This window comes from Montipora capricornis, chromosome 11 (genome assembly GCF_036669925.1).
Source record: "Montipora capricornis isolate CH-2021 chromosome 11, ASM3666992v2, whole genome shotgun sequence".
NCBI classification, from domain to species: Eukaryota; Metazoa; Cnidaria; class Anthozoa; order Scleractinia; family Acroporidae; genus Montipora; species Montipora capricornis.
The window spans coordinates 3,040,787-3,050,786 of NC_090893.1; the positions used below are offsets into that span (position 1 = coordinate 3,040,787).

At 38.6% G+C, this 10,000-nt stretch overlaps 2 protein-coding genes across 7 annotated transcripts in view; one reads left to right on the forward strand and one right to left on the reverse strand.

Annotated features, from left to right (window-relative positions):
- LOC138023512 (SET domain-containing protein 9-like) overlaps positions 1–879 on the forward strand; it is a 4,959-nt gene extending 4,080 nt beyond the window's left edge. The window contains exon 4 of the mRNA XM_068870514.1: positions 1–879. This exon is cut by the window's left edge and continues 1,167 nt beyond it. The gene's annotated coding sequence lies outside the window, so the exon portion shown is untranslated.
- LOC138023511 (PP2C-like domain-containing protein CG9801) overlaps positions 545–10,000 on the reverse strand; it is a 30,481-nt gene continuing 21,025 nt past the window's right edge. For 4 of the 6 annotated variants that reach the window (XM_068870510.1, XM_068870511.1, XM_068870512.1 and 1 more), the window contains 2 exons: positions 4,176–5,217; positions 545–2,865 (listed from right to left, as the gene is read on the reverse strand). In XM_068870510.1, the coding sequence (XP_068726611.1) occupies positions 2,392–2,865; positions 4,176–5,217 (1,516 nt within the window). In that variant the 3' untranslated portion in view covers positions 545–2,391. Of the gene's footprint in view, positions 2,866–4,175; positions 5,218–7,730; positions 7,821–8,824; positions 9,126–10,000 lie in introns of those variants that run through there. The other 2 variants (XM_068870513.1, XM_068870507.1) reach the window with 2 other exon arrangements.

Here is a 10,000-nt window from a genome sequence, read left to right on the forward strand (position 1 = left end):
CTGTCCAATTGGGGGTGTCTTGGGCACCTAAGTGTCCCCTCCATAAGCACATTGACCCCTGGGGCATCGGCATCCTGGGGCAACGGAGGAGTGAATGGGTTAAAGTTCCCTTATTTTTAATCCCCTGGGTATGGAAACCATCCTCCCCACATATCAAAGCTGAGCTTCTTTGAACATGCCAAACCATCCCATTTCTTTCTCTGTTTACTTATTTTCCATCTGCACCATCAGATTACAATAGTGGGGTTTCAGTGATAGTAATAACGATAATAGTGATGCTGATGCTGATGCTGCAGCCAGTGTTGCTGACAATGATGGTGGCACCGGTGTCTCTGCTGCAGCCAGTAATGCTGACAATGATGGTGACAGTGGTGGTGACAATGACAATGGTAGCAGTGGTGGTCAGAATTATTAACCCATTGACAAGTAAAATCGGCTGGCGTTAGAGTTAAATACTAAGTATGGCCGGTTCAGGTTCAGTTTGGGTTTAAAAAGGGTTAATGGGGACATTCAATAAAACTTCAATAAAACATTTTTGCATATATTTTTATGACATCAGTAGAAGTCTTTATTGACAGTTTCTCTGTAAATTTCAGTTTCAAAAAGTAATTAACACCAAACTTTGATAATTTGTTTACTGTAGCTGTGCTACGTACCTTACTTCATAAGTGATCTACATTACATAGAAATGTAATAATTAACAATCTGTGAGAATTTATCTATATTTTATACAACTCGCATTTCTTCGATGAAAAAATATTAGTTACTATTTAAATGAATTACTATTATAGTTACATACATATAAAAATGATATTCTCTTCTTGGAAATTCTAAATGCTGTGGTCATACACGTACCACAAGAATGTATGAGAAATAAAAGAATTTTGACGTCTTTCTGGTCAAACGACTTTGATTATGAAGTATATGCATATATATATATATAAAAAAACCAATAGTGTAATTTAACTTTTCATTCAAAAGTGATAATTTCATCAAGAAAAATTTTGCAATAAATTTCTTTTCCACATTTTTGCACTGCACGACAACAAAGAGGTTTGGAGTGATGAAACGATAATGCATGCTAATGAGACTCTTGAGGCAGAAGACTTCAAAAATTATAACTTCACAGGTCAAATATCATTGTTTTTTTAACACTGAAACTGTGCAGTCTTTAATACCGGTAATGTAAATCGAAACAACTGTTATGATATCACCACTTTTGCACAGTGGATAGGCTTAGTTAAGAACAATAATTTAGTTTCAGTTTTGGTATAACAATGACCATTGACCTGCGAGCAGTGCTCAAGGGCTAGAGGAAGGAATGTGTACGTCGAATTTGTTCTCAGCAATAACTGTTCATTTGCTTTCCTTGCCACACACAAACAAATCAAACAGCAAAGATTCTTCATTCAAGACAAAAATACTGGTATATAAAGTGAGAAAGACAAAGGAAAATAAATATTCTACTAGTGGAGTAGTAATATATTTTTGAAAGCATGGGATCAAAAAAGCCAGCATATCAATAGAAAGTCAATCAACTTTCTTTTTTTTATTTTTGCCTTAACCCTTTCACTCGTGTGGGGTTCCCCATTGACGAGTAAAATCGTCTGGCGTTAGACAGAGTAAAATCTACAAGTCTCATTGGCCCTTACAGGAGTGAAAGGGTTAATTAAATATAAAAAAGGAAAAAAGTACTGTAGTAGAAAAATAGCTTTAATTTACTTTTAAACATTTTGTGCTGGAGAGAATAGAATACTACTCTTCTAGATCCTTTCCAAGATATCTACACACACTGTAGCACAGTAAGACTACTATGAAAAACACGACTGTAGTAGCAGTGGCTAGTCCATTGTTGCACAACTGGATTCTTAAAAAAGAATAATGAAATTGACTGAAATACAATACATATTTCCATAGAAAAAAACTGGTTCAACATTTTGGACCACCAGTTCAAATTTTCTGAAAATTTGGCAATTTACTGTAGCATTCTAATAATGAAATGACCAAAATGTTCCACCTTATTTCTTTCAAGTTTCCTTTCAATTCTCAGTCCCAGAATGCTCAAGAACTATAATTATTGGAAGGAATGGATTTAATCCCTGTACATTCCACTCTGAGAATTTTCAAAGAATATTAAAGTAAAGAGGCCTACCAGAGCAAGGAGGGAATCAAGTCGACTGTGGCCATCAATATGTACTTTGTAAAACCCTGACGATGCTGTTTTAAGATCATTTCAACATTCCTAAATTCAATTTAAACCAAAAAGAAATTATGAATATGATCTGCGGAAAAAATTCCCCTTCAGGAGTTTTATCTTATGATTAGGACTTCATGAAAGAGGGAATCGACTGGATGCTGCTTGTCAAGGGTAAACAGCCACTACGTTAAAACTTAAAAGTGTTGATTATTACCAAATAGTGAGTAGAGTTCAGTGTAAGAATCACTGCTGCGACTGTCCATTTCAACTTCCTCATTATCCGATGCTCTTCTACTGCTACTACTGCTATTACTGACACTTCGTATGAGTCCCATAAAGATGTCATAAAAAGAGCTTTGTCGGCGGCTTCCATTTGCTTTCCCTCCGGGTAAATGCAATTTCATCGGATCTGCTGAGAAGTGGCCCACCTCGAAAGCCACCACAGCAGCATGGTCTAACTTCCCTGGCAGCTCATGAATGCGCCTGGAGATTTCTCTGTTTCTCACTCTTTGCAAGTCCCGATTCAACGCAGCTAGTTTGTGATCATCTCGATCAACTTGTTCGAGGAAGGCACGCTTTCTTTCAGTACACCTGCAGACATGAGAGAGCAGTTTGGCACAGACTCCCATTGCTGAAATGCTGTCTTCCACACATTCTTGTTGGATAACCTGAGTGAAAGGAATGTAAATTAAAGATATTAATTTGTGGAAGGCACATATATGTTGTCACATACTAACTTCTTACTAACTGAGCACGCGCGCCGTACTGGGGAATATTGGCCCAAGGTCGTGGCAGTACGGACCTCGCTGCGCTCGATTTTCCCATCTAGACCAACATCTAGACCGGTAATGTTTTGCGGTGAAAAGATGCAAACTAAAATGCAAAACTATTGAGTATTTTCTTCTACCAATATTTATTTATGGAAGTGCCAAACAGCATGATGACAAAAGAGAGGATGACGAGCAAACTTTGACAGAATTAAGTTCAGCTCATCGCCACTCATCGCCGTTAGCAAGCAGAATATCAGTTAGTACAAACCATATTAATAAACATCTTATTAACCGAGCTTAGTCAGTCTGTATGGGAGAATCTTGACCTTGGTCGTGTGTACAGACCTCACTTCGTTCGGTCTGTACTCACGACCTCGGTCAAGATTCTCCCATACAGACCTCCTGCTCGGTTAATAAGAGCTAAGTACGGCTCGAGCTAGCTCGGTTAGTAAGTAGTTTATTATATGGCTTTTTAATTACCTTTTGCTTTGTTTTTGCAAGCCCGTAATCGGCCCATGGGCATTACGGGAGAATAATGCCCTACAAATCAGTCACAATTAGCCAATCAGACCGTGCTTTATATCGGCTACAAACACAAGCCATATAATAAATGTAATTAACTACACTCAAATTAGAAGGCTATTAAGACAGGGATGGCACTTCCTGTGACTCAATGAAGTTGTTCCAGGCCTGAAGTACATTTTCTTTCCTGTGAACAACTCAAAGTCCAAAATAATTGTTTCTGCACATTAATTTGCCAAACATTTGCTCAGCTAAGTACACAAAAGTTTTACTTTAACTTATTGCTTTCAGTTTCAAAGTGTGTAACAATGAAGACACTTCAAAACAAAATCAACAAAGAGGCCGGCCAACATCAACCAATCACAATCTCAATAATGCCTGCTACACTGATTGATAGCAGTGAGACACTAAAAATATTATTTGAGTCCCTCTGTTAATAAAACATGCAGTTATCTGTGATATGAAAGTCGCCCACCCAATAAAAAGGCTTGATGAAACAGACAAAACGAAAAAGTCTAGTAATCCTTGCACTGATCTGTCTATTGAAAAGTTCTTCCATCTATAACCCACTCTTAAAAACAAATTGCGATTTTGAGACGGCAATACCACATTATGTAATTTCATTATGTAATTTCATCTGTGATACATCAAACATTGTGTGAACACTTCTTTATACTGTACCGTACCTCTGTCATTGTATCGAGCATCTTTCTGTGTCTTGCCGTAGGAACATCATACGTTTGATAATCAGGAATGTCATGATCACTTTTACTGCTATTGAGATAGTGGTATTTTGAGGTATGAGCACTCTTTGAAATCACATCCAGCATTGAGTCCAAGCTGTTGGAACGTTTTAAATCAGGAATCTCGCAGTGTTTACATTGCACCACAACAGGATCAAAATTGTCCGAAACTCCATCGCTTGTAAGAAAAACAATATCACCTGGATCAACAATTGTGTAAGAGAAGGTAAGATTTCTTAAATCTGGGTTGTAACCATCTACTGGACCTAGAGATCCACCTGGGCAACTCATGTCCCTTTCTTCAATTTCATGGTGCGAGCCAATAGTCACTTCTTGGACCCCTTTATTTTTTCTATAAGTAAATGCGAGACTATCACCAACATTGACAACACACAGCCCCCATCTGTCACTTGCTTCAAGTTGACAAACCACAGCAACACATAGTGTTGTCATTGTAGCATTTTTCTGCATGATGCAGTTTTGTGCATGGTGGAAAGCATTCAAGAGAGTATCCATGATCGCATGGGTGCTTGTGGCTTTGTGCAGGTGGCTGCTTAAATACTGCAGACATCCAGCGATGGCACAGCGAGCAGCAAGCCTTGACTTTTCACCCCAGTTCACACCATCCGCCAATGCTAAGATACAGCTGTTCTCGCTAGCAACCACTGCATACACATCGGCCACAGGATCACCATTTGTAAGATTAGTTACCGGGTCGCAGTCATACAGTGAAGTCCCTATGCCATAAGCTCTTGGGTGGCGCTTTGTCCACTCGCCAAATGGTTCACAGCCCTTGCTGTGTTTGTTTTTCTTCCATTCCAATTTTTTGCTGGGTGATACAGGTTCAAGACTGATGTTTTTCACACCTTCCCCTGGTCCAGTGGCTGCGGCGTAAACCTCACCACCTGCTGGTACAATGTTGTGACAGGGCAAGTCGCGGTACCGTCGACTCCAAAGAACTTCATTTTGTCGCACCATTATCTCTCTGAAAGGGAAAAAAATCATTACCACTTTTAGTCCTACGAGTGAGACTTGGGGTGCTTTCCTTTTGTCAGAAATACCTGGCCAGACCCATAAGAAAATGCAACAATTTGAAGGAACACTTGCATGACAAATATTATCCCTTGCATTCTCCTGGAGGAGTATATATCATCCTCAAAATTTGTAGAGTTAGTCCTTCCAAATGCCCCATCTGGGCAGTCAGTTCTGTCAAATGGAAATCATCCTTAGATTTTACTTTGTCTCACACATAGAAGATTTTACTTGTCAATTGGGGCTTGAATAATCTGTTGTCAGTTGAACATGTCAGTCAAAGGATGACCCAAAATTACTAATTACTATGCACAAACTGCAGCAAGGAAAAGAACTCTGCAGATCAATCTAAAAGAGAAAAAAAGTGCAGACAGCCAATAACAAGAACGACCAAGTGACCCCCGTTAACATTGAGCAAAATTGCCTGACCTTAGACAGAGTAAAATCTATAAGTCACTCTCTGGACTAGCTGAGGCTACATGTAAATGTACATCATTCATGAAATAGGCCATTTCCGAGTTCATGTCTGCCTCCTCCTCAAAGTGATTCTGAGTGCGAAGTTTTTCTTATGAAAATTCGTTTTCATTCGTATGTAAAGTAGAACAAATTACCATCGCAAAAACTACGCACTTAGACTCGCTTTGAAGAGGAGGCTGACATGAACTCGGAAATGGCCTAGAGTATTATTATTGAAAGTCACAGAGCTCTGAGTAAAAGAAATAACAAGATATTAATTAAAAAATGATTTTCGAGAAAGAAAGAGTGATACTGTGATCTACAGTAATTTTAGTGATGAATATTGATATAACAAGTCAACCCTGTCAACCCCAATAGAACTCTGGGTTGCTGCAAGTTACAAAAACATGGACTCTGTTAATTAGAGCATGTGACGTTTGTCACGTATAACATTCCATAACAGATCGCATCTTGTTAAATTCACAACCCAGCAACATCAAGAGTAAATCTATCTGCCTTTGGAGGACATGTAATTTACAAAATAATTTAAATGGAATTACATCTTTGGAAGCAGACATTTTGTATCAAAAGAATTTGTCCAGAGTAAGTTGTAACAAAAACTGGAAACAAAGTGCATGTACATTTTTGGTGCAGTATTTATCTTATTGCAAGGAAAACAGAAATACAGTTACATGAAAGCACTGTTCATGTAACCCACACACTGAGGAACCCAGATGACAATTACGGAAAGTACACTGATGACAAAACCCTCCAAAAATTTGTATTTGACGTGTGTGAACAGGTTTCTTCACCAAGTAGGGGTCAGGCGAATGATACTTGCAAAATCTTGGCACTTGCAAACTTTTCATCTGATCTCGAAATCGCGACAGCCTTTGCGAGGAGTCTCAAAGTCTTGTTTATATTGCATTTATTTTAGTGTCCATCTGGGATTTGCAAACAAGGGTCTTGGCGAGTCTGGGATTTTACCATTTGTCACCTCTCCAAGTTAAAACTGGCTACCAGAAAATCATTACAAATGAAATGGAAGAAAGAGCGCTTAATCATGAACTTGCCTTCTAGTGTGGGACATGCCATTAGACAAAAAATAAAACGACATATGGCCTTAAGGCTATAAACAATGTTCGTCATTTTAATGCATTTGGCTAAATTAATTCACCTCTGACCTCTAGACATTACATAAGGACAAAAAGAACTTCCTTTTTCTCCCTGCCTTTGTTATCACACAAAAACGTGATTCATTTCATGGGCCACTGACTTGCTGCATCTTAGTCAAAAAACATAAAAAATAGTGAAAAAAATCAGCAATCTCTATGGAGGTTAGGCTCGATTACCAATCGCTGATTCGGGAATTGAACAGCAGAAAATCGAGCCTACGTATGGTGCTCCACAAGTCTTAAAACAAATTAATCATTCAACCTTTTTGCGATATAAACTATATAAGCCCCATTTACACGAGCAATTTTTCCTTGACAAGTCCACTTGTCAAGGAAAACTTGCCGACTGTACACACTAGCAAGTTTTCCTTGACAAGTCTTTCCTTGACAAGTTTTCCTTGGTAGAGTAAATGAAAAATATGACAAGTTTTCCTTGACAAGTGCTGCAAATCAATAATATCCTTGTCACATTTTCCTTGTTGTCCATCTACACGAGCAAATTTCTGACTTGACAATTTTTCCGTGTCAAGGAAAAGCTAGCACGCCAGATTTTCCTTGACAAGGAAAATTTGTCCACAATTCCCCATCTACACGAGCAATTTTTCCTTGTCAAGGAAAACTTGTCAAGGAAAAATTGCTCGTGTAAATGGGGCTTATGCAAACACCAACAAGTCATACTCAAAACCCAAAAATCTCTACACTTTTTTAAAGGCTATTAGAATAGGAATCACTGGAAAGAGTTTCATCTTCAACTTTCTCGAGCTACACGTGTGTGGAAAGTCACGATCACTGCATTTCAAATGGCTTCATTTCATATACCTAAGTAAATATTTACTTTTAGTTCACTAGTCACGTCTCTTTTAGTCACGATCTCTTGCATCCTTGAAATGACGAAGAACGTGCAGTTTTGATGATTCTGTTTTCCCTTAAAAAATGCAACTTCGTAAATAATAATAATAGTTTTAGCCCTACAGGTTGTAAATAATTTTACGGTTCTTTCGAATTCCCTTCAAAGTTCTGGGCGATATTCTTCTAGTCCATTTGTCCCTAAACAAGTACGGTTAGAATTGTTTGAAGCTGAGTCACAGAGACCTTAAAAGTGCCCTCATTTTCCCGAATTCATGCTATCCTTGGCGAGATAAAAACACTGTCAAATTCTCAAACTCGTTAAATTATTTCATTCTTTGTTTACAAACTCTATTTCAGCAGCAATTCAGTTGAAAGGACCTCTTTGCCTTTTCGGGTATAATGAATAGATCACGGGGTTCTTAAACTTGTTCTTCACCACAATTCCTTAAATTGACATGCGATGTATAAACCGACTGTCTTTACGGATAAAACGCAGAGCAGGTTAATCCCCCAAATGGCTTTCCATCTTGTAAACAACTTTTCGGAGGCGTTACCAAATGTGTAGCGGTCCTTTGAGGAAAATATGGTCTCACCAGTAATTCATTACAAATATCGCTACATTACTCTGATAAATTTGCATCTGTCTGGGAGCTGGTAAAATTGAGAAACTTACACATATTTTGAAGAGAAATGTCATCCGTTTATAAAGACAAAGTGCGGTGAGGCTGCTTACCTTGAATATGAGCGCGAAATTATGCGATCGTCGCAGAGCTGAACTGTGCGAAAAATAATGCTGAAGCTGAACGAAACCCTTACGAGTTCTTTCCCTGTGATGTTGTTGTGAAGACTTAGCTCAATTAAAGCGAAGGCTTGCTTTAGCACTGTACTGTAAACCTACACTTAAAAGCAATACTTTACGGATATCTCCGTGACTGGTAGCACGGTTGCGGATATAATATAATTTCGCAACAGGATCCATCCTATTTAACGCCTGTTTTGGGCAAAATTTCACCTTACAGGATGCGAAGACCCTCGCAAAGATATTCAATTTATAGAACAAGTCATTGGTTCGAGCTTTACCTCACTACATCTTGAAATTTCTTGCAGTAATCTTCATAATCGACAGATTCTCCATCCGAATCGGACGTGACTCCACTGTCTGAACTTTCGCTATACTCCATCGTTGTGTCAAATTTCTCTCTCGCAGCAAAATATAAAACACCCTCTGTTTCATCCATGTCAGAGATTTGATTTCAGCTTTTCAGACAAGTATTTGGCCATATATAATAATATATATTTAAGTCTTTTGTCACTATGTTTGGCCTATTGTGACTGTATTTCCCAATCGATCTGGAACAAACAAGCTCACGTGACAGTTTGATGTCAGAAACTGACATCATATCATGTTTATTACGAAACGTGCGTCGACTCCCACGTGTTTGGTGATCCTAGCAACGAGACATAATTTTCTTGAGCCCTTAAAATGACATGACTATTAAAGTAATCTAAATAATTTACATCAAACGTCTTGCAGCTTAGATGCAGCAGAATTTGTTAGCTTGTGATCCTTTACCGCCGTGGTACTGCACTCTGAAGTCCAAGGAAGGCCTGTCCGTTTGAAAAAAATTATCGCAATTCTCGAAAAATCTTCATGCTTCATCGAAAGGAAGACTTAGATAGGTAAGCGAATTTCTCCAGGGCCACACTGGCTCGCGGGAGAATTATTTAATTTTACTTATCGGACGTTTAACGCCCACGACTGACGCTTGAGTCATCTCCGCCATGTCGTCATCGTTAACGGTGACTGACTTCATCAGCTTCAACCTGCGAATTTGCATTGTCACAGTTCTGCACGGCTGCGTGGCGAACTAAAAGGTCTGCTTAAGACAAAACTATCAAATACATGCAGTTCATTATGAATTGACATCTGTTGTCCACCATCGAAATTTCCAGTCCATGACCATTCGCTCTATAAATCGCTTTAAATCTTTAGTGATGGTTAAAGCCAGTTAAAGCTTAGGTTCAGCTATCATTTAAGTAGGAAGTCCCGGGTTAATTGTCTGAAATTCGTTGCAAATAGGCTGACAAACATAGATTCGCTCGCAGCCACAAAAATCCTCCAACTTTCATCTTGGGAGCCACAAATTAACCGAACCGCCGAAGGTAATGATGTCACAATCTCGGACAGAATATAAATAGAGACCTTTGACCTCCTTTCACCCATCTGCTCTCAATTTTTTTCATAAAATTTTAAGG